Below are 24,617 nucleotides of genomic sequence, written 5' to 3'. Positions count from 1 at the left end.
AAAGAAATCCTATCAAAAGCTGTACAATTAGAGGTCAGTGGCCTCTACTGAGTGAAATGTCACAGTTCTAGTTCCTTTGACTCTATTAACAGCATGTCCGGGTGCCACTGAGAAGGTGAAAACCAGCATCTCACTTCCTCAGGACCATCTCGGCACATATGGCTACTACTTGCCTCAGGCAGAAAAAATGTGATTTTTAAATGTAGCAACTTATCAGTTATCAATTTTTTAAAAATGTACGCTGTTGTCAGTAATTGGGATTACTGTGAGCTTCCTCCAAAAGCTTGGAAACGAGATTTCCATTCATGTTAAAACCAAGGAACAATATCAATATTCCGGAGCAGGGAAGCTGGAGACTCTAATACTTTAAGACTGACCATACAGTGTGATTGGTTGTGGACAAAAAAATGTCTCTACCAGAAAGGGTAATGGTTGGTCAGCACAGAAGCCGACTGTGTGGCAGGACCTATCCAAGTGTCAGGAAGCCCCAGACAATATACCTCGTCCCATCAGCAGGACCGTGCCTACCATGGAGATGAATGTGTTAGGCTCCCACTTCCTCACCTGCGGCAATTAAACACTTGTCTGATCAACTCCTCTCCCTCCAATTCTACGCTCACCAAAAAACCAACAGCATTCTAACAGGTCTGCCCACAGGGAGATAATATACCAGCCTTGCTAACATGAGTATCTGGTCTGGGTAACAGTTATTCCTCACAGCAAAGTAACAAACCAACATGCTGGTTTCATAACATCAATCAAATGAGCTTCACTCAAAAGTCTGACTTTGAAGGACGATGGTTCTGTTCCTAATATATCTACAAGATCAGATTTCTAAGCAAACAAGGCTCTGAACTGGGTAATAAATTCATCACAACAAGCCTAATTATGACGCCTCCCTGGGAATCAGACACTTTTCTATCACCAAGCTACTCAAGCAGATGATATAACTTCTGCATTTTTCGCCTTTAAATTTCTACAGACATATTTTCAGAGTATCTCCAATGGAACCTTACCTCCATTTCTATTGCCTTTTTCTTTTACTCAGTTTCAGATCTATTTTTATACTGTACTTCAAAATCAGTTTTCAAAAAATTGAGAATGTTGAAAGATAAAGTAATTGATCCATTATGGGAGTAAAACAACAAGACGACAAATAATTTTTCTAAAAGCAGGTCATCCTAGAAAGTGAGATGGTACTTTAATCATTCTCATGTACTTAAACTTTTATATACACTCCTGACTCCCAGGAAGACATTTTGTCTCTTGGGAAACTTGTCCCTTTTCACACAAGAATGAGACTCTGAGGACCAAACATAACCTGGTGAAGGTCGATGGGCTCCATCACTTATTCCCTGACGTGCAAATCTATCTAAAGCCATCACTGCGTCTTCCACTTTTGAACCAACCATAACAGACGCCTTTGGCAAATTCAATTCATTAAGCAGCAGGCATTTTCAGACACTTTCTAGGCACTTTCATATATCAGTAAATAAAGCAAAGGACGCTGCCCTAGTGAGCTTATGCTTCTAGTAAGGGAGACTGAAAACAAACAACAAACATAAAAAATAAGCAAAATTATAAAAGCAGGCTAGAATGTGGTAAGTACTATGAGAAAAAAAAACAAAGAACAGAGATCAGAAGTGCAGGGGTGGAGGTCAAGTTGCAGCATTATACAAGGTGGTCAAGGTAAGCCTCATTGAGAGGGTAAGATGTCAACAAGAGACTCGAAGGAGGTGAAAAACTTAGTCAAAAAAATATCTAGGGGAAGAAAGTTTAGGCAGAAGGAAAAATAAAATGTAAGGCCCCAAAGTAGGAACATTTCTTGGTATGTTCCAGAAACATCAAAGGCACTGTGTCTGGAGCTGGGTAAGGGGGAGAACAAGAAAGGAGGTAGAGCTCCCATAAATTTAAGGAACCACAGTATCAACTAGGGATCTACACCGCACTCCAAATAAGCCTGTGAACAGACTAATATGAAAGAAAATGGCTTCTTCTCTTATTGCCTACAAGCTCAAAACACTGTCACATAATTCAAAACAACAGTGACTAGATGAGACAAGCGATTTAGAGAATTCATTTTAACCAAAAAGATTTTTACAGCAGCACATTCCCCTTTTGGTGTTTGACGGTCGCAAAGCAAATCCTTTAAAATTTGTAAATTTATGCAACACTTTATAGGTAAAGAAAAAAACCCAAAGCATCTAAGTGGATCAGTGAGGAATTGTGTAAGTCCTATAGATAAATCATAACATATACATTTTTTTAAAAAAGCAAAAAAACTAGTTCACTTAAAAAGCAGCTTAATTTCTCAGAACAACAGCCTCATGTTAGTAACAGAACAGTATATATGGTCTCAGACAGCAGGTCCAGCTTCATTCTTTTGGATGTGGCTTTCCAGTTTTCCCAACACCATTTATTGAAGAGACTTTCCTTTCTCCACTGTATGTTTTTGGCTCCTTTATCAAAAATTAGTTGCCCATATATGTGTGGGTCAGAACACTTTAATCATATTCATTACTATGAAATTAAATACCAAAAATGGGAAGGTATAAAATAATAGCTTCATAAAGCACATGGGAAACAAGTGGAAATGTTTATAAAGTAATTCTATAAACCTCTTCTTGAAAGAGCTAGGGTATACAATGGCTGGAGAATAAATTTCTAGGACTACAGTCAATTATAAAGGGCGGGAGGGGGAAGAGATTTGATTATATGTATTTGCAAAACTTATGCCTGTCAAACATCATTACTAATAAATAACATTAAGGAGAAAGAGTTCACACAAACGAGTAAGAAAAACATTGGAATTCTAACATGTAAACAGACATATGCATTATTTACAATATTGTTCAACCACGCTAATAATCAAAGAAATGTGAATTTAAATAAGAGTGGGAAATTTTCCCTTATCAAATTGGCAAAGATCAAAGAAAAATACTAAATGTTGGCAAGGGCAAAATGGGTGCTTACACCCTCCTGATAGGGTTGAAAACTGGCACAGCCTTTCTTTCTAAAAGACCATCTGGCAATTCAAATGTATTGCTTGACAACCAAATACATACAAAGGAAATAAGTGAAAATAAATCCAGACTTATGAATAAGGACTTAACTGTAACATCATTCACTGAAACCAAAACTTAGAACTAGCATGTGTAAGTACAAAATTGGGGGATGGTTCAATAATTTGGAGCCATTTAAAAGTAACATTTGAGGCAACGGAATATGGAGGCCTCTGGTTTCAAACCACAGTTATACTCACCTCTACAGAATAAGACATTTCTTCATTGCAGTTGTCATTGATTTTTTCAAATAGTTCTTCACATAACTACAGAAGCAGAACGAGAGGTAAATCAGAGAAGCACTAAATTTGTCGCTAAACAAATTAGCAAGATCCCCTTTCTCTTCATTTCTCAAAATATTAATGGCATCAACAACAAAAGTGAATGCTTTGAATGAAATAAAAGGATAGTCTTAAGTACATTCTTCTTATCTATACTCTCCCTCAATAATAGCATCTCAATCACGTTCGCTTAGAAAGCAAGCCACATCCAGGGGAGGAATTACGTCTTACAGTGTTACGTCACTGACACATTGATGTGAATTCACCTCTTCACAATATACTAGAGTGACTGACTCCGCTGTCTGTATTATTACTGTAGCAGTCAAACTACTATTGAACTACATTTTGCACACGTATTACTAATCATGACATAAATTTTATTACATATTGTCAGTTACTATATACATTATAAATTCATACACACATAAATAAAGAGAATACATACTATTCGGAGGGGGCAAACAAAGGTATTTTCAAGAATCACTGACTGTATAAAACTTGCCCCTTTACCTCTGTCTTAAGACTCCAACCCCTTTAAGAGAGGCTACCCCACTACACGGTGACATTTCTCACAGAAAATGTTAATTTTTCTAGATCAGGAAAATTATAAAATTTCACTCTCCCTATTCCTTGCATTTATTTAAAATATGTGATATTTGAATAAGAATTAATAAAAATCTACTGAATTTTCATTTGCTATACATTTAGTAGTATCAAGGCAATCAATGTACATTTGGAAAATGAAAAAGCTGTTCGTGATTCTCTAGAAGTCTAAATAGTTTTCAGATTTATTATAAATGGCAGTTTCTAAATAATAATCGCCTATTAAAAAATCCATGCTTTTGTAGTAAAATAAAATATTCCAAAATCTTACCAGAAAAGAGATACATATGTAACTATACAAGAACTCCAGTAACAAATAAATTAAAGGAAAAGGAAGGAGAAACTAAACGTGGTGATGGGATAAATAAATATGACTATTTAGTATAACTTGCTATAAGCTACAATTACTTTATTGCCAAAGAAGTATTACATAGTTATAGTAAAAGCAGAGACCCCAGAACCAACTTGCCTGCATTTGGATTCTGGCTTTGCCACTTACTTAGGCAAGTGACATGACCTATCTGTGCCTCAGTTTCCTCGTGTAAAATGAGGGTAACAATAGCACCTACCTCTTAGGGTCATATGAGGAAGACCAGATGAGCTAGTATTTGTAAAGCACTGAGACCTGTGCTTGGCACATGGGGGGCGCTACCGAATGTTTTCTCTAATTCGTACTGTAACTACTGCTATTACTATAGACAGAGAAGGACAATTCCCAAATATATGTCTTAACACAGACATATTTTTTTAACAGAAAAAAATATACACTACTATGTTCATTTTTTTTTCTGAAAATTTCCTAATCTTTATTAATAATTAAGCATTTCAATTATATAGCTGAATTTAAATTTACAGTCAATAATCCACTGAAAAAGTAGCTATTGCTCCGTTATGTATTTTATTCTCAAAATACAGAGATGGTCGCACCAGGTCTGTAGTAAAAGAACTTTTAAAATTAATTCCAAATATCATTAATAAAAACAGACCACATTCCTGTTATTAACAAAGGAAACCTTCTAAACACCTAAGTCACAACTGCTCTCTATTCCCTCCCAAACCATACGAGACCAAAACCTTAAAAAAAAAAAAGGACTGTTCAAGGTTAAAGTGATAGTATTAAGACAATACAAGTACCTCTCAGGCAACCAAAAAACAATAATAATCCCACTAAGAGATGCTCTCTAATATGCAACTTAGAAAAAAATCAGACCAACATTCACTAGGTGTCCCCAGGATGCAGAACAAAGCTTGTGACATACTATCGCTTTTTAAAGAAGCTGGTGACACTGCTCAAAAGATAAAATAACATGACACTGGATACACAGCAAAACCTTCACAAAACATCAACTTTCCCCACCTTTGAAGACAGACATGTATACATGTCAGTCTCGTTCACTAGACTGTCAACTCCACTAAGGCAGAGATGATTGGTCTTTGTGCTTGGTACATATGATAGTCCCTGAATGAATGTCAATTAAATAAAAATAATTGTTAAAGCCACTGAAGATGAAAAGTAATGGTGAGCAGAGGTTTTTCATTGTTTTTTGTTTCTTACCTGTGGAATGATGCCAGCTTGGCTTTCTTCCTGTTTACCCATCATAGTGTAAGATTTCCCAGCACCAGTCTGCCCATAGGCAAAAATACAGACATTATAGCCCTCAAAGGCATGTAAGAGCATTTCTTTTCCAATGTCATTGTACACACGGTTTTGAGATGCAAAACAGGGATCTTCGGGCTGTAAAGATTAAAAGGAGGAATAAATGACATTTTATTCCTATTCTTTCCTATCCTTATTTGATTACTTCTATAATAAAATAAAAGTGTTTGGAATCAGAATAGTCACCTAAAATATACTACATATTTTTTAAGTCCCCCTACACAGTTTATTTTTCTGTTTACACACACACACACACACACACACACACACACACACACTCACACACAGAGGCACTATCAGAGTTATCCAAGTCAGCCATACATAAAAATATCTACATGAAATTATCTAGCATGATAACATTTCATTTTCCCTAACCTCGCAAGTATCAATCACTCTTTCGCTCATAGGGAGCTCCAAGGAAATTTTCCTGGAAAATGGGACTACAAGATCAAAGGTCAAGTCCACATATAAAATACTTCTTTGAACTCGTTCCAGGTAGTGTGGCTATTTCTCAGTAATCAGCTTTCAGTGAAGAAAGTTTCCAATCCTTTGCCCAGGCCCTTCCCTTGCCAATTAGGCTTTGTCAGTATCCAACACAAAATAGGGAAAAGAAAAAAAAAAAGAACCAAAATGCCTAAGAGAGATGCAGAAGCAAACTCTAATTTAGGAACAATCCAGCAGCCAGGAGACTGGGGGTCCTATACGTAGTAACAATATTGCCAAGGGCACTTCTCCATTCTCCTAGATGCTGGTAGTCTTTTTTTCCTTGTAGGACCTGCAGGGTCCTTCAAAACATCCAAAACGCACATGGTTCTCCTGTGCTGCACCAAGAGTACACTCACCGAGGTGTGAGACCAGTAGGAGTAGTCGAAGCTGAAGGACTTTGGAGCTTCCTTTGGGTTCTTTGGGTTAACAATACCTAGAGGATGAAAACATTTTGATTTTGTTAGTCACTCAGTTATCACATGATCTTTAGTTCAACATCATGTTATGTGGTAAATTCAAAACATCCAAATCAGTAAATTCATACCACTGAATCTGAATATGGCAATCAAAAAAACAAAAACAAAAAAAAAATCACAATTTTAATAGGTGACCTTTATAAAGAGTAACATTCACTAGGTGTTACCAGGTTCAGAACAGAGCCTGGTGCACAGAGGTGTTCATTAAATATTTTGTGACTAAACTCTAGGTAAGTCGGCAGCCAACATCTGGAAATGGGTTATGTTACTATTTCAAAGTGTTTCATAAGGCTTCAGATATTTCATCCCATCAGAAATAAAAGTTAGAAAATTATTGAAATAATCCAGCCACTATTTAAAACAAACTCTTTTTAAAGCTCTTTCCTACTTCAAGAAAAGCATTTGGTAATGAAGCATTCATTGGAAAGATAGTCTTATTTCTGAAATCCACATTTGATAACTTATAATGTATGTATGTGTGTACATATGTGTATATGTGTATATCACAGACCACTAAATCTTCTGTCGAACATTGTAAATAGCAAAACTACTTCTTGCCTGAAAAGCATAAAGTCTCACTGCCCGTATGAAGTGATTTCTCACGTCATTAATCCAGTCCCACCCCACTCCAGGGACTGACTGCGAATGCTGAGGCTTAGCCTCTCTCCCTTTCTCATACACACAAAGCTCTGGCTCCTCGTATTTCACAAGGAATAGAATCCGTATAACATGTGTCATGAAATCTCCTCAAAGACCAGCTATCTTGACCAATCCACTTCTCTAAGGCAGAGCCACATCCCAGGGTATCAGTGAGATCAGGATTAAAAAATAAATCTGTCCGGGGCAGCTGCTGCTCAGGACACAAATAGCAACAGTTGCTACGGGGCTTGGGGCTTCGTTCTCTCTCCTGCTGGATTCCGCTGGGTCTGGCCACACACTCGTGTTCCAAGCTCAAATGCTGACAGAGTATTATTAATAAGGCTCACACTGCACATCATCATGTGACAAGGAGACATAGTTCTAGACAGAACATCTCCCCACATACAAATGGTAACCTAAGAATGCTTCTAACCAAAAGGCACTGCATGTAAGAATGAAATAATAGCCAACATTCATGGCGCACTTAGTCCAAACTGTAAGTACCTTCTGTGTACTAACCTATTTAATCCCCCCAGCCACTCAATAAGGCAGATGGTTTTACTATCCCCATTTTATAGATAAACCATCACAGAGGTTAAATAACTTACCCAAGGCTACAGAACTAGCTAGTGGCAACCCAGAAGTGAATGTGGAGAGTCTGGCTCTGGAGCCCACACTTTAAACCAAGGCACCCATCATTTCAATGTTTATTCCCTGTAGGCAGCTGTTGCCACGGCAAACACTGGAAGGCATTTTTATGCACACATACGGATGTATAGGCACATGACTACCCCCCTAAAATAGTACCACAGGCATTGCCTAACTCTCCTTACCCATTTACAACCAGGAACTTGAGGATTATAGTTCCTACAACATGAGAGACCACACACAAACTCAACCAAGAAAACGGAAGTTGGGGTCACACTGCCCGTACCAGTTTCCAGATTTCAGTGACTCAGCAATAAGGACGACGAGATGTAGGATGTGACCTCTGAAGTAGTCTTCACCACTCAAAGACATGGTTACAACACACACCTCTAACCTCTAAAAATTGGCTGTCATAAATCTTAAGCCATGTTTCATTCAGTCGTTTAGCTTACTTGCTGGTGGTACCACTTATGCCAAGAACAACTTACGAAAGAGCTAGTTTTCAGATTCTACCCCTTTGTTCCCCTTCCCCTAGTAAAGAAAAAGAAAATCCACACAATGAGTAATTTCCTTGATTCACATAAAATCCTTTTCTTCTTCAATTTCCTTCTCCCAGATCTTTGAAACCTCTGAAACTAATGAACTATCCTAACTTACAGCTTCGAAACCAAGCTGCCTTTTAAATAACTGCCTCCAGACAACAACAAAACCCCTTTTAACATAAATAAGTAAATAAAAATATAATTGTAAAGTTATTTACATAATAGTTATTATCAAACAAGATTAAATTTAACTTCAATATTTAAAATGTTTTAATTCCTAAAGGAAAGCTATTTCTTTAAGACACCGTAGAACAATGCAAAATTCAATACTGTTGTTACCTGTTTAAGGAGAAAGTGTTACCATGTTTCCCCAAAAATAAGACCTAGCTGGACCATCAGCTCTAATGCATCTTTTGGATCAAAAATAAATGTAAGATCCGGTCTTATTTTAATATAAGACTGGGTCTGATATATAATATAACATAATACTGGGTCTTACATTAATTTTTGCTCCAAAAGACACATTAGAGCTGATGGTCCAGCTAGGTCTTATTTTCGGGGCAACACGGTACGTGTTTTAAGGAAGCTCAGAGGGCTTGCGTGATTTCTTTTAGGTTGGGTAGTAGTTATAGGCTTGTTTGTTTTATAGCAGTCTTTATATACACATTGTATTATCTTTAATACATAAAATACTTCCTAATAAAAGATTTTAAAACTCCAGAATTCTGTAAATGAGAAAAAAACAACAAAACAAAACCTGTTACAAGGATAAAATATTAATGACAGCACTTGAACTCATCAGAAGCCCATGAACTCCACTATTACTTCCAGGGACACTGAATTAGTATTTTCAAATATGCCAAAAGATTTTTCTTTCTGAATTAACAACAATTGAGATTTAACTCACTTCCTTGAACTCAATTAAGAAATAGGATGTTTCTAACCATTAATAGAAGGGGGGACAGTACATTTAACAGGAAGGATATAGGATTTAAACTTAAGGACCAGCATTCGTACTTTTTTTTTCTTTTTTCAAAGGAGTTTAAATGCATTTTATTTTTAGACACCCTACATGACATGCTTTTCTTAAAAACAATGCCTCCGCTCCAAATAAATCAAGGTCAAAATAAATGAAGAGATGACATCAGTCCCATTTATCCCAGTCCTGGTGTGCAGGTGAAAAGCAGCAGCCAGTTATGATGATAGGTGATAGATCCAAATCGCCAACTTTGCTAACATTTTTCCATTTCCAACCATCCTTAAAGAAAATCATATATGGGGTCACACCATCCTCACAGCAGTCCAGCAAAGCGACCACGCCACTTGGAGTGACTTGATTACTTTTAGAGGCTACAGTGTAGAGACTGGATTGGAGGAAGGCATGAATGGAAGTGTGGAGACCAACTACACAAACACAAAACTGCTGCAGAGTGTTGGGGGACTTTTGCTTGCCATTTGTGTAACGACATGAGAACTGCAACTGGCATTAGAAATCCATGAATTCCAGTATGTGGCATTTGTGGGGATGGGGAGAGAGAAAAGTCCATTCATGTATCAAAAGCACTGGCATCTCTTCATCCAAATTTTGTCTTACAATTTGACCCAATAATCAACGATCAAAATTTGAGTTGACCTGGAAAACATTTCTAGAAGACATTTTCATGGATTTTAGCAATGAAGAGAATAAAGTACTATAGAAGCTTTAATCTAAACAGCCTAAGTATCCAAGATTACTGTAGGGTGCATCTATAACTTGGGCACATAACAAACTCTGTAAGCCTCAATTTTCTAATCTGTACAATGGTTACAATAATACCAATACCTAACTTTATAAATTGTTGTAAGAATTAATGATTAATCCATGTCAACAGTTTTAGCTCAGGGCATAGCACAAAGTAAATGTTCAAAACAGTCTTTCATTTAACAAATATCTGCGGGCCTACCATGCCCCAGACCTGAAGGTATCTAGTGAACACCAGTCTCTGCCTTCAAAGCCCTTACATTCTAATCAGGAAGTCAGATAATTAACTAATAGAGCTAGTATAACCTGGGGAAGAAAAAGAGTTAGGAGATAAAGGTGACAGTGGTGGTGGCAAGCTGGTTATTTTAGATAAGAGTGGGCAGGCTGCCACCTGTGAGAAGGTGATATTTAAGCAGGGATCTGAAAGACATTTCGGAACAGGCAAGACTACCAGTGTAGCCAGAGGGTAAACAATGCTGAGAAGTGAAATCAGATAGCTAGTCAGAGGCCAAATCCTATGGGTCCCTGCGGCCAAGGTGAGGATTTTGATTTTATTCTAAAAGTGACAGGAAGCCAAGGAAGGATTTTAAGCAGAGGGGTGACAATCTAATGTACACTGCCAAAATATGACTCTGGCTCCTGCAAAGGAACAAGAGTGGGAGCAGAAAGACAGGCGGCGCCTATAGTATTGACTTGGACTAGAGCAGAAAGGGTGAAAAGTAACTAGATTCGAGATAGATTGTGAAGGCAGAGATGACAGGACTTACTGATGAATTACACACAGTTGGCCTATAAGAAAGACAGGTGGCAAGAGAGACTCCAGTATTTGTGGTCTGAGAAACTAAAAGAATGGGTAAGAATGAAGAAGAACCACTTTGAGTGGGCAGGGAGGGAAACAACAGTTCTGTTGAGGACTTGTATGTCTGAGATACTTCTTAGGCTTTCAAGGAGAGAGAAGTTAGCAGCTAGGCAGACAAGACTAGAGCTCTACAGAGAGGTCCAGGCTGGGGAAATGAATTTGGGAATTGTCACCTCAATGACATTTAAAGTCTTGAGCCTGGATAAAATCACGTAGGGAGTCTGTCTTTTCTGGAGACAGAGAAGAGATCCACGAGAAGAGACAAGTAGGTACTGGTTCACTTTTAACATAGGGAGGTGAGGAAGAACGGAGAATGGCGTGTGAGTAAGGGAGGCAACCAGGAGAGCACGGGTCCGGAGAGTTGGAAACTTTCAAGGAGGAAGTCAGTTATGTCAGCTACTGCTGACACAACGCTTACTATCACCCCCATCTTCTGGATTCGCCAGCGGAGGGAGTCTTGGTTCAGTCTCTTTCCTGACTTCCCTAGTAACTCATTTGCTCCACCTCACCTGGGCCTTGGCTCCCCATCACCTTTCAAATCTGGTCTGGCTTTAAGCTGTTTTCTTAAGTTCCCCTTCATCAATCAGAAAGGCCGCCTTAAAATTGAAGATCTGACTGTATCTTTTCCCACGTCCAAAAGGAAGATGATCCCACATTGACCCTCTCCCTAAACCTTTCACACCTTTCCCCTTCAAACTTTTTATTTCTCATGCTATAGCTGACTTTCAGACGTTAGGAGCTGAGGAACAGGACAGCATCTTCTACGTAAAGGCTTACCTGAACGCCCTTACCAAGATAAATGGAAACGCCTTTAAAATGACTATCATAAAGTGTTCCATACATTTTAGTTTATTGATGAACCACAAAGCCTCTTCAAATCAAAATGAGCCTTACAAAGTCTGTTAAGTTCCCTAGTTTTACCCCCTTTTCCCATGCCTTCTTTCCAACTTTGCTACTTCAGCATAAAGATGCAGAAATAATGTCTTAATTACTAAGTCCTAGAAAACAAGGCAGTCAAAACAAGAGCTGTACTTAAAAGCCTTTTACTCTCCAGAATAAATTTGTTTATCTAATATCTCCAAGTCTCCATGTAGCAATTATACTGTTGTTGGCAAACTACTAAAGATTTTGCCTGCACCTACAATTAACACACTGTGGCAACACTGTAACTTTATATTAACATTTTAAACATAGCATGTTTTGGGTTTGTTAAAAATCCCAGTGACGGGTGGGGGGGGAGGTGAGGGTAAGGCGGATCGAATATATGGTGATGGAAGAACTGACTCTGGGTGGTGAACACACAATGGGATTTATAGATGATGTAATACAGAATTGTACACCTGAAATCTATGTAATTTTACTAACAATTGTTACCCCAATAAATTTAATTAAAAAAAAAAAAAAAAAATCCCAGTGACATCTTCAGCACAAACTTCCTCTTCCAAAAGCTTCCTATACCCAAAATTAAGACAAATGGCACACAATAAAAGTACTTTGTATACCATATATATTCCAAATCCATAAGCAGCCCCCTCACTTCTGGAAATAATGTATTTCCAGAAATGTATTCAAATGGTACAAAGCATATTGCCGTAAGGTAGATGTGAGCAAAACACCTAAAATCATAAAGTTCCTTAATCATTTAAAATAAGACTCAGACTCCAAATCTTATAAACAGGGTAAGTGTACTACATATACGTTCAGTATATACTCAATCCCTTTGTATTAAAAATAAATATACAGTAGGAAAAACCCTACCAACTCTGTAGCGTCCACTGTCATCAACTGGGTATAAAATAAATACTAGCTAAAATAAACATTAAACAAATTCTCAGTTAATAATAATTCTGCTCTCCCTAAGCAAATTTTGAATGATTTGGAAGGGAGATGACGGGGAAGGCCTAGCTCCCGTTCAATCTAAGTGGCACAAAGATATCTAAACTAACAATAATACCCTTTTTAGTCACAATTTCCCTGCATCAAGAAGGGACATCAAAACAAATTTTAATCTCACAATTAAATTCGAATTAGACGTAGACATTCAGCATTACTATACAGAACAGGGAAACAATAACTATTTTGAGAGGCAACAGGTATAGCACAGAGGGTAAGAGTGAGGGTTCTGGAGCCAGACAGCAGGAGCTCATTTTCTAGTCCTCCCCGCTCCTAGATGTGTGACCCCAGGCACGTGAGCCAATATCCATCCCCTCCAAGAACGGGGAAAATAAGAGAATCTGCCACAGGACTATAGTGAGGGTTAAATGAGTCAAAATCTGTAAGTGCCTAGTCGTGCTTGGCACAGCTGAAGTGTTTCTTCTTGTTGTTGTTTCTAATTACTAATCGAGTGTTTTCCCCACTACAAGGCAATTTAAAAAGTAAAAGCTGCTTTTGTTTTTCCCTTCATCCGTTTTGCCTCAAGTTTATTCAGTTACACGTAACTCTCTGGTATTAGACCAGAACAGCGTCACAGGGAAACAGTAAATGGAGTTGAATCATTTCCTCACTTAGGTAGTAGCTTCTGCTAATTCTGGCCATACAGGTTTCCTATTATGCCAAAACAGAAAGGGCTTCCCGGACATTCCCCACCTTTCCTGGCCCTACCCCTCAATGATTTAGAAGTCTCTCCTTAATGCTTTCTTAACGGCCATCACACTGCTGTGATTATTTACCTTTAAGACAAGACTAAAAACTCTCTGAGAGCTCGGTGGCCTCCGAGCTTATGCTTGCTGAATAACAAAAACCTAATTTCCTAGAGATGCTCTCAAAAAACCTAATTCGTATTTCTTATTCCTACCAACTCTGTATGTAGCATTCATCCCTAAACAATACAACTAAGAACTGGTTTTAGCCCACTAGAAATGCTTTTCATAAAATAAGTGCAATTCCTGATATATTACCGAAATGAAATCTAGGAATACCTACACTTTGCCTGTCATACGACCAGAAGTACTGGTCCAGTTCACGGTCCCATTACAGCACCCACACTTCACTGGGCAACAACCAAAGGCGGTCAGCACCATGTTATTGGCATGGACGTCTAAAAATGGACTCCAAAGCATCTTAAGAATTGCTAAGAAGGCATTAAAAAGAACAGAAAAAAACTGGGCACGGCTACTTTCCCCTTCGCAATAAACAATAAATGCACATAATAAAGACGCATGTTTGGATTTTAATTAAGGCAACCTTAAAAGACTAGAACAATAAGATGCAAAACAGCAAAGAAAGAAGACTAGGTTTCCTACAAGATTTTATCCAGTCTTCTCTCTTTGCTGTTTTGGAATCTAGATGTGAAAACAACTTATTGAAGTAACTGAAAGAGTTTCAATTATTCACTGTAATAAAAAGCAGTTCCAAACACACAATACCAAAGGCCTCCTCCAGCTTAGTGATAGGTTCAATTGTTTCTGCCTTTCAATTTACATTTCTATTGAATGCAACAATTTAGGTACCAAAACTAACCACAAAAAAACAATTTAACAAATCATTTTTCAATTACCATCCTATGGTATACCTGATTCCCTGTGAGCCTCACAACAACCCGGGGATAGCAGGCTGGGTAGGTCTCAGCTACATCTCCATTTACAAATGAAGAAGCTACGGCTCAAGTGTCTGGCAACAGAGGATGAGCTGAATAAGGTACCGTTCATAAACGTAATAGAATACTACGCAGCCACTAAAATCATGCTCTGGAAGAATACTAAGAAACGGGAAAATGTACCCAATACACTATGTGAAAGACCAAGGAAGCTACAGAGGTTTGACAACGGAAGAGGCGAGATCACGCACAGACTAGTTTTTAGTCTAAGTGAAATGGAAACCATCTCAGAGTTCTGACCAAAAAAATAGTCTGACTTCCATTCTACAAAGATCGCTCTAGCTGCTCTGATGAGAACAAACTGCCAGAGGTCAAGGGTTGAAGCAAGGCGGCTTGTTAGGAGGTTAGTGCAGGTGGTGGCTGTGAAGGGAGTGAAAAGTGGTCAGATTCTGGATGTACCCTACGGCAGAGCCCACAGGACCTTCCCATGGATTGGCTAGAGGATAAGACAGAGAGAAGTCAAGGATATTACATGATTTTTGCCCTGGGCAACTACACAGATAGTTGCTATCAACTGAGTTGAGAGCGAATGCAGGGGAGCAGGACTGGAAGAGGATCCATCCAGAATTCAGTTTCGGACATGTCAAGTTTCAAAAGGTTATTAGACAGGCAGGTAGAGACGCTAGGTCGACAGCTGCGTGAACTGCCTTTAAAAACAATTCCTTCCCCACCTGTGTGGGGCTTACATTCGTTACAGCAGTCCTAAGAAATTGTTTTAAGTCTCAAGTGTCTGATAGTGGGGGATTAGCTAAGTAAAGTACAGCACATAAAATAATATATAGCCATTAAAACTCAGTTCTTGAAGAATACTTAAAAGAATGTGCTCAATAAATTAATGAATTGATAATACTCATATATAATAGTGGGTGTTTTACTATTTAATTTATAAGCTTTGTGCTCAGGTGAAGGAGAAAGTTTTTTTCTGTATACACGTTTAGATCTTACTCTACATTCACTGATTCATCCATTCAGTCACTGAATGCTTATTAAACAGGCACTAGGCTAGGTTTAGAGAACACAACTGTAGAAAGACACAGTATACATGCTATTACAATTAAGTGAGATACAGCTGTAAAAATGTTATACGTATTAAGGTAATGAATACAAACTACAATAAGATGATAGGAAATACTTATTATTGAAATAGAGCACTCATTTGATAAGGTCACTTGTATTGCTAAAGGACATTAATGAGTAACATATTATTCTAAAACAAAAAAGTTAAACTCAATTTGTCCTTCAGGTGAAAATAAGCAGGTAGATTTAACCAGGGTCAGCCCTTGGATTAACTGTGATGAAATCAATTTAAGAATAAACTACACAAATTCATAATTCAAAGTCCATTCAATCCATCTTTATATTGATTTGTCACATGTTATTAAAAGCAGTGGGTATATCACAAGAGGAAAACCATATTTAAGGTAATTTCCATAACATCTTCTAGCCAATCGCCTTGCTGCACTTTAGGTGCTATTCGGGATGATGCATCCAGAACACCACGGAATTTCAAATGTTCAGTATTTAGAACACTATAGGTTTCTGACGTCTATTCTGAGTATTAAAATCTGTAATTACACCCCCCGAAAAAAAATCCTTTCCATAACATAAAACATACCTATTTGATGTATTATTCCTTTAAACACCTATAAAAAATTATGTTAAAATGTTTTTAAAATGTGGATATCTTTGATTGAATAATACCAGCATGGGCCAGGGAGCTGTGTCCTACACAACTAGACTGAGAAACAAGGGCTTTGAACCGGGGTGGGTGGGGGGAGGCGGAAGAAAGAGAGGAAAAAAAGGATTAAAAAAAGCAAGTTACAAGACAGTATATATATGTATATAATATATATTTACATCTATATACTCTACATAAATGATCCAATTACATAACAAATTGAATATGTGATGGTGCAAAGAAAAGATGAGAAGACTACCCAACGAGATGTTAACGGCAGCTTTCTCTGAGGGGTAAGATTAGGAGTGAGTCTGCTTTCTGCTTTGTGTTTTCTGAGTTTTCAATTTTTCAACTGCTTTTGTTTTGAGAATAAAAGCAGTATTCTTTAAATTTTTTTAATTGATTGGTTTATATCATTTATAGATATACTGAATAAATATGTTCAATAAATTGTTCTGAAACAGAGGGTAAGGATAGGTAGAACCTGTACTGTGACAGCTAACAAATATCTTTCTTTTGTTTTTTCTCTCTAAGTAAAGGTATTAAACTATGATGAAGATCAATGGAGTAAAACTGCTACCAGGGAAAACACCAGAAGATAATGCCTCAAACAAGAGTTAGAGAAATTGTCAGTATGTGGAAGGAACAGTAATATGCTACGACTATTTGCTACAAAATAGTGGGACTTAAACAAGCCAGGCCCTCCCCAGACTCCAAGCCTCATTTTGGTCTATTTCAAGGATATTTGAAAGAAGATATATTCAGAAGAAAAATTATATATAGCAAAAGACAAGAGAAAGGAAAAGCAAATTCAATTTATTGAACACCTATTACGTGCCCAAAACTGTTTTAGGTAAGTATAAGGGATATGAAACAGTCTCAATCTATTGCTTTCCCCATCAGGTTGTCTTCCTTAGGAGATACATTTTACAAAGTGAAGGATTGCTTATCCCTGCATTGTCCAACAGTCCATGTCTGAAGTAAGGCAGTAAACCGGGGCCCTTAGAGCCAGATGCCAAGAAAATAAATAGCCCAAGATAATTAAAGAATGATTTTTTCCCCTGAACACCAACTTCAGCATCTTCCTAATATAAGGAAACGATGACGACAGAGGGAGCACCTACTGCTGTGAAACGACAGCTAAGTCAAAAGAACCCTCTTTTGTTCATGGAATTAACCAGAAGATACATCATCCTTAGCTGCTGTCCGATCCAGGGCTATAAAGACAAGCCCTAGCAGGTACTTGTGAAAAACTGTACAATCTGCAAAAGGTCATGTTTTCAATACCAACATGCCATCAAATTTTGTTCAGACAACCAACCAACCCATTAATGACAAATGCCGGAAGTCATCTTCATTTCGGAAGTCACGGTGATGGGGCAAAGCTGAAGAGTTTCGATGACATGCTTATAACTCACCAAAAACAATTTTCTTTTTATCACATACGAAAATGTCTTGCTATGACACACCAAAGCAATCAAAGGCAGTACAAGTTCAAAAACAGTGGAAAACAACAAGAAATACACCTACTATCTAGAAGAGGGTACAATCTAATGCCCTTCTTTATGACCGTAAACCGTATCCCTGTAGAAGAAAAACGTAAGAAATATAAGGATACATTCCGGAATGTCAGCTTAGGTGCCACATGAGAAGTCCTGAAATACTAAATAATATTGTGTCAGACACAGAAGAAAAGACCAAATATGTTTCTGATCTGAAGAAAAGTAAGGCAAAGGCTGCTTTAAAGACTGAGGGGGGCATAAGAAAGACCAGGATGTAAAAAGGTCCGCAGCACAGTGAGCGGCCAGCAGACAGGCCTGAGCTAAGGGGGGGGGGGGGGAGGCTGGAGGATCACAGACTGATCCCACCCCGACACTGCTGAGGGACAACCTCCCTAAAGGGAGAGGCCACGGCCACTGTCCATGCGAGACCTGGACTTCCCCTTTGTATACCCATTCCTAAAGTCCTTCGAAAGGCCCAAACTGGTTTCAACCCACTCCAGTTGAGCAAATGTAGTATCATTTCAGTGGCACCTTTATTCCCCACCCCCAACACACACACACACTGCCATAGCTCCAAGCCCTGACTACAGCAAAAGTGCCACTGGTACTCAGGCCGATGACAATGTATTTTACTGACCTCGTCTTCTTCTTTTGCTGTATGAACCTCTCTATCCTCATGTTGCTTACCTTCCTACATTCCAGTGACTAAATGAGTGTCATTTAATCAATGTGGACATTCCTGTCTTTGAAAAAAGGAGTGAAAAAGTGGCTAGAAGGCTTCATGAGGAGGCAGCAGGAGGCAATGTGCTTGTTACATGATCTGCCTGGTTATGGGCACACAGCATCTCTACTTGCAAGACTGACTTTGTTTTTTCCTTTGCTTTTGTACATTTTAAATTAACTATTTAGTAGATAGACATACAGTAGATAGATTTATAACATATATGTATGTAGAGTATCAACAATAACAATAAAAGCCCAGGTGCCCACCTGCCAGTACAGAACACGAGTGCCAGTCATCTCTGCAGTTCCATGGTGCTGTTTCCCCGAAAATAAGACCTAGTCAGACAATCAGCTCTAACGTGTCTTTTGGAGCAAAAGTTAATATAAGACCCGGTCTTATTTTATTATAAGACCCGCTCTCATATAATAAATATAATGCAATGTAATGTAATATAATATAAGACCCAGTCTTCTATTAAATTTTGCTCCAAAAGACGCATTAGAGCTGATTGTCCAGCTAGGTCTTATTTTCGGGGAAACACGGTATGTCCTGACTTATCCTGGAAAGGACTTAAGGAGACCTCCTTCTGATCTCAGGCTAGTGCCTCTTACTCCTTTTTGGGTACACAGATCTCTCTAAAAATGTACTGAAAGTAGATTATTCCCTCCCTAGGAAAATGCATAAAACACATTTTTCATATAATTTCAAGGGGTGCCCACCTTGACAGTCACTGAAATCTATCCATTGACCCCAGGAAAAAAAAACCCAGAGCAAAATGCAAATGAGAGGTAATCCTAATGAGAGAAAAAAAAAACACTTAAGACTAACAAGAAAAGACTAGAATACAAAATTACGTAAGAACTCTAACCATTTAACCAAATTGGAATAACAACAACAAAAATCCATCAAAATGCAGGAGGCCGTGGTAAGGATGTAACTAGACAATTTAAAAAAGCTTCCAAAGTGGGAGAAACTTGGAACATAATGGGATATTAAACAAAGCCATTTGTGTATGCATTCGGGTCTCAAAAATGTCAAAGCAGTAACATTTATCTGTGCCATGGAAAATGTTCCCTCTGAGACCAGAAATTGCTTCAATAAAACTGCTACTACTCAAGTTTACAGATCTGGCACATTCCCTAAAGTACCCTTCACCCTCTTCTACTTTTTCGTAAGAGATCTTATGGCAGGAACATTCCATTGCATTCCATCTGCAATCAGCTATAATCCTTGCAAGCAGCAGGCCAGGCCAGCTTGCCAGCATAGCAGTCTTTCAATATAGCTAACACATGTGACTACAGCAAATTCATTTCATTTTTTGCAACAATTCTAGGTTCAAAATGCATGCTGTCTCCCAATTTAAATCCAGTGGTTTGTTTTTTTTAATCAAGCCATTAATACTTTCTAAACATAGCAAGTGGCTTATTTAAAATCTCTCATATAAAAATTATTTGTTAGGGGGTGGCCGGTTAGCTCAGTTGGTTAGAGCTTGGTGCTCTTAACAAGGTTGCCAGTTCGATCCCCACATGGGCCACTGTGAGCTGCGCCCTCCACAACTAGATTGAAACAACTACTTGACTTGGAGCTGATGGGCCCTGGATAAACACACTTATATAAATAAGTTTAAAAAAATTATTTGTTAGTCAAATTACAAATAAAATGCCATATAAAATAGAAAACATTAGTAGAAAATGCCAAAAATCCTAGGGGAAAAAGTCTCTGATATAATTAGATAACCAAAATTTTCCAAGAACAAACACCTTTCAAAGGAATCAAAATTACCACAAACCCTCTGAGCCATGACTAAGTATTTCGCTAAAAACTAACCCTACTTTTCCCAAGGCTGATTCAGCTAATGAGGATTTCTGTTTCAGTAGACTAATGCTAATTAGAAGTCCAATTTCTTCTGCTGAACGTTTACGTGAGAGAGGCAATGTGTTACAGCCAGATGTGGGTCAGGAGTACCAATTATCTAGTCCTAACACTAATAAGCTACAAATCTAAAAATTTCCTCAAACATACTGGATGTTTAATTTAAAGTCTACTTACTCCTCAAGGACTAGTAGAAATGCCCTATCATCTATGAATCTCACATGTGCCCTTTGCCAAACTCACACCTGTACTTTTTTAAAACCCTTTTTTTAATGGCAATTATCATATTTACTTTGTATTGAGGTTATTTAGTATGTCTTGTCTGTCCTACTACAAACTAAAAACTCCTTAAGGGCAGGGTCCTAGGGTACATATAACTCTGTAATCCGCCCAGATACATATTAGAGCAGATTCTCAAAAGAGGAAGGGAAAGAAAGGGCAAGGCAGAGCCCAGCCACTTGGCCTGTGGTCTAGAAAGATTTTGGACAAAACGATGGAAAAACCACTGGCAGTTCAGCACTGTGCTTCACGTGGGCCACGGATTGGTTTTCATAGGACTAGTACAATATAACCAGGCCTATTCTAACCAAACTATTAATTACTTTTAATAAAAACCAGGCATTTCTTCAAACTTTTATGAAAAGACTATCAATATTTTCAGTAATTCTGGAAAGACTTTTGTAGGAGATGAGCAAGAATAGGTGAAGAAAAACTTACATCCTCACCAACTCCAAATTTTATGGCCCTGTCCTCAAAAGGTGTTCAACTAGGAATCTCATTCTCTTCTTCAGTTTGCCAAGTGAAAACACTTGAGATCCTTCATCCAGAGTGAATATCATACTTGGTAATTTTACCTTTTTTCCCCTAAACTGACGTTATTTTCTATGCAATCAAAATAATAAGGTCAGGGCCAGCCCGGTGGCTCAGGCGGTTAGAGCTCCGTGCTCCTAACTCCCCCGTTCGATTCCCACATGGGCCAGTGGACTCTCAACCACAAGGTTGCCGGTTCAATTCCTCGAGTCCGGCAAGGGATGGTGGGCTCCGCCCCCTGCAACTAAGATTGAACAGGGCACCTTGAGCTGAGCTGCCTCCTGGATGGCTCAGTTGGTTGGAGCGCGTCCTCTCAACCACAAGATTGCTGGTTCGACTCCCGCAAGGAATGGTGGGCTGCGCCCCCTGCAACTAGCAACTGCAACTGGACCTGGAGCAGAGCTACGCCCTCCACAACTAAGACTGAAAGGACAACAACTTGACTTGGAAAAAAAAAAGTCCTGGAAGTACACACTGTTCCCCAATAAAGTCCTGTTTAAAAAAAAAAAAAAAAAAAAAAATCTTAAAAGAAAAAAAAATAAGGTCAAAGAGAGAGCTATATAGAAACAATGAGATCTAACACTTTTTTAATGAGCTATCAATAATCTCTTAGGGAGCTTTTAATTCATATGATCAAAAAATAAGCAAAGCAAAGAGTCAAGCAGACCCAGATCTATTTCTCCTAACTACCCAGAACTATAGAAAATGTTTTAATTTTACCACATATTTTAATAGTTTTATTCTCCTGGATAGTCAAATGGATGATTTTTAAAAAATATTCTATTTGGTACTTAGGATACCATTATACTTACATATAGCAGATACTTGCTAATAAATAAAATTCTTTCATGCTAAAATCTCAAAGGAAACACCTTCTACAAGTTATAAACGTGAATTGTACTGTTCAGGTATTTAAAGCATTCAATGCAGTCAAGGCTGAAAAATAAGCTACTATTACACATTATCACTAACTAAAAGGGGAATAAAACTATCTTAGAAAACTATGTTGCTGCTTACACTATCTCTGAAAGGAAATCTCACACAAGTTGAGAGGAGAGGAAATGGTTGACTATGTGATGGGGTAAGAGAAAGTGTCTGTACCGCATACTCTTTGTATGTTTAAAAAAAAATTTTTTTAAAGTGTGTTTTTCCAGGACCCATCAGCTCCAAGTCAAGTAGACGTTCCGATCCAGTTGTGGAGGGCGCAGTTCACAGTGGCCCATGTGGGGATCAAACCCACAACCTTGTTAAGAGCACCGCGCTCTAACCAACTGAGCTAACCACCCCTGTACCTTTTACGTTTTATACCATGTGAATGAATGTTTTACCTGTTCACAGAAATAAAACTGGGGGAAAAATTAAAATAATGCTATTTGACCCTGACAATGAACATAAACTTACAGCCAATTTAAGATGTGGGAATTCTAAAATGATTTGTCATCAAGAAAAAAACATTAGAATCATTACTTGGACTAATAAAAATTTTCCATTTATTTTTATTGTATGGCAATTGATTTTTACATTTCATGGATATGCCTTGTAAAAATCATTTTCTATTTAAAAGTTTTTAGTGAGATTTCCAACCCTGTAAGAAAAGTAGCAACAGACACCTCAACCATTAATGAAAAACCATCTCCATGACACTGGGGATTTCTCCTGGAAGTTCAATATGAGAAACATATCAGAGAGAAAAGTGGTTCTTTTTGAAATCAATTCTGGCTCCTAATCCAGGATTTCTTCAAATCTGCCTTTTAAAAGAACTTGTGATATATACTAGCATATTTAGAGGCAATGGCAATAGCCAAAAATGCCTAAAAACTAAGTTATAATTAATTTATTTTTCACAGAGAAATGAGAGGCTCAATAATCAGGACTTAGCGTGCTCACTTCAGCAGCGCACATACTAAAATTAGAACGATACAGAGAAGATTAGTATGGCCCCTGTGCAAGGATTTAGTTATATATTGTGTAAAACTTAATTCTTAAAATGAAGTACAAGTAATAGTATAGTTTAAATGAGTGAACACAAATTGAAGAACGTAAACATTTGTTCTCTAGTTCAATTGTAAGTCTAGCTCAAACTTTAAGGAGCAAATAATCAACACTGACTTCCTATTTAAACTTCATTGAGATATAATTTACATACCATAAAGTTGACCCATTTAAAGTGTACAATTCAATACTGATTTTGCATCTTTTTCTTTTACAATTACTCACTCATAGGATATAATTCATAGAACCACTGGCACAACTGACAAAGAAATGTTAAACCAATAATAGTACAGCAGTTTAGACTCCTATTTTTGAATCCTTTTATAAAAAATAGATCAGGGCAGCCGGTTGGCTCAGTTGGTTAGAATACAGTGCTCATAACACCCAGGTCACCAGTTCGAGACCCAAATGGGCCAGCCAGCTGCGCCCTCCACAACTAGACTGGAAAAAAAACAAAAACGACTTGAGTTGGAGCTGATGTGAATAAATACACTGTTCCCCAATATTCCCCAATAAAAGAAATTAAAAAAAAAAAATAAAGATTGTTGTATTGTAACAGCCATATACCATGTCAGGGGTAGTAGATGGGGGAGGTTATCCCTTTGTGAGGGGTGTAAATATGTAACTATTATGTTGCTTTGTACACCTGAAACTAACAAAAAAAACCCTTTTTCTTAAAAAAAAAAAAAGATTGTTGCAAGTCCTATCTACCAAGTTCAGAGAAGTGTATAAGCAACAGCAAGTTCAAAATTATAGGTAAAGAATATAAAAACAAATAAAAAACAATGTGAGCTCATAGTAACAGAATAGAATGGTGGTTACCAGAAGCTGGGAAGTGGGGAAAAGGGGAAATATTGATAAAAGGGTCCAAACTTTCAGTTATAAGATGAATAAATTCTGGAGACCTAATGTGCAACATGGTGACTACAATAAATAATAATGTATTGTATACTTAAAATTTGCTCAGAGTGGATCTCAAGTATTCTCACCACACACACAAGAAGGTAACCAGAGGTAATGGATATGTTAATTAGTTTGCTTGTGGTAAACATTTCATAATATATACATATATCAAAACATCACATTGTACACCTTAAATATATATAATTTTATTTCCCACTGGTAGAATCCCCTACACAGAACACTGGCAAATGACCCACAAACAGATGGGATCAGAATGGTTTCTCAACTATGGAGCATTAACTTGTGTCTGAAAGACCTATGATGCTGCTTTATCACCAAGTTATAGGTTTCAAGATGGTAAAACTAAGACTATTTTAAGTAATAATTTGCCTACATGTCCATATCAAGTAATTAATAATGCAAGTACAAAAGAAATCAGCTTAAGTCATTTTTCACTTAAGCAATTATATAGAGAAACAAGCTGGGAAGCAATGACTAATAATTTTAGTAATAATTTATAAGTTTACTATGTATTATAGTTGTATCT

The 24,617-nt window shown here is 37.7% G+C and overlaps 1 protein-coding gene and 1 non-coding gene across 20 annotated transcripts in view; one reads left to right on the top strand and one right to left on the bottom strand.

The window, feature by feature from the left end:
• The window catches only part of KIF1B (kinesin family member 1B), a 130,570-nt gene that overhangs the window by 91,112 nt on the left and 14,841 nt on the right, over positions 1-24,617 (bottom strand). For all 19 annotated transcript variants that reach the window (XM_074334070.2, XM_019746686.3, XM_019746689.3 and 16 more), the window contains exons 3-5: positions 6,446-6,522; positions 5,502-5,681; positions 3,263-3,328 (exon numbers count right to left, since the gene is read on the bottom strand). In XM_074334070.2, the coding sequence (XP_074190171.2) occupies positions 3,263-3,328; positions 5,502-5,681; positions 6,446-6,522 (323 nt within the window). The remainder of the gene's footprint in view (positions 1-3,262; positions 3,329-5,501; positions 5,682-6,445; positions 6,523-24,617) is intronic.
• Positions 23,055-23,161, top strand: LOC141572509 (U6 spliceosomal RNA). Its single transcript, XR_012497839.1, has one exon. It is a non-coding gene; the product is annotated as a U6 spliceosomal RNA (small nuclear RNA).

Source organism: Rhinolophus sinicus, chromosome 14, assembly GCF_057876585.1.
Source record: "Rhinolophus sinicus isolate RSI-liver-muscle chromosome 14, RSI-T2T, whole genome shotgun sequence".
NCBI lineage: Eukaryota > Metazoa > Chordata > Mammalia > Chiroptera > Rhinolophidae > Rhinolophus > Rhinolophus sinicus.
Note: the sequence above shows the minus strand (reverse complement) of the source record. Positions and strands in the feature narration are given on the sequence as shown.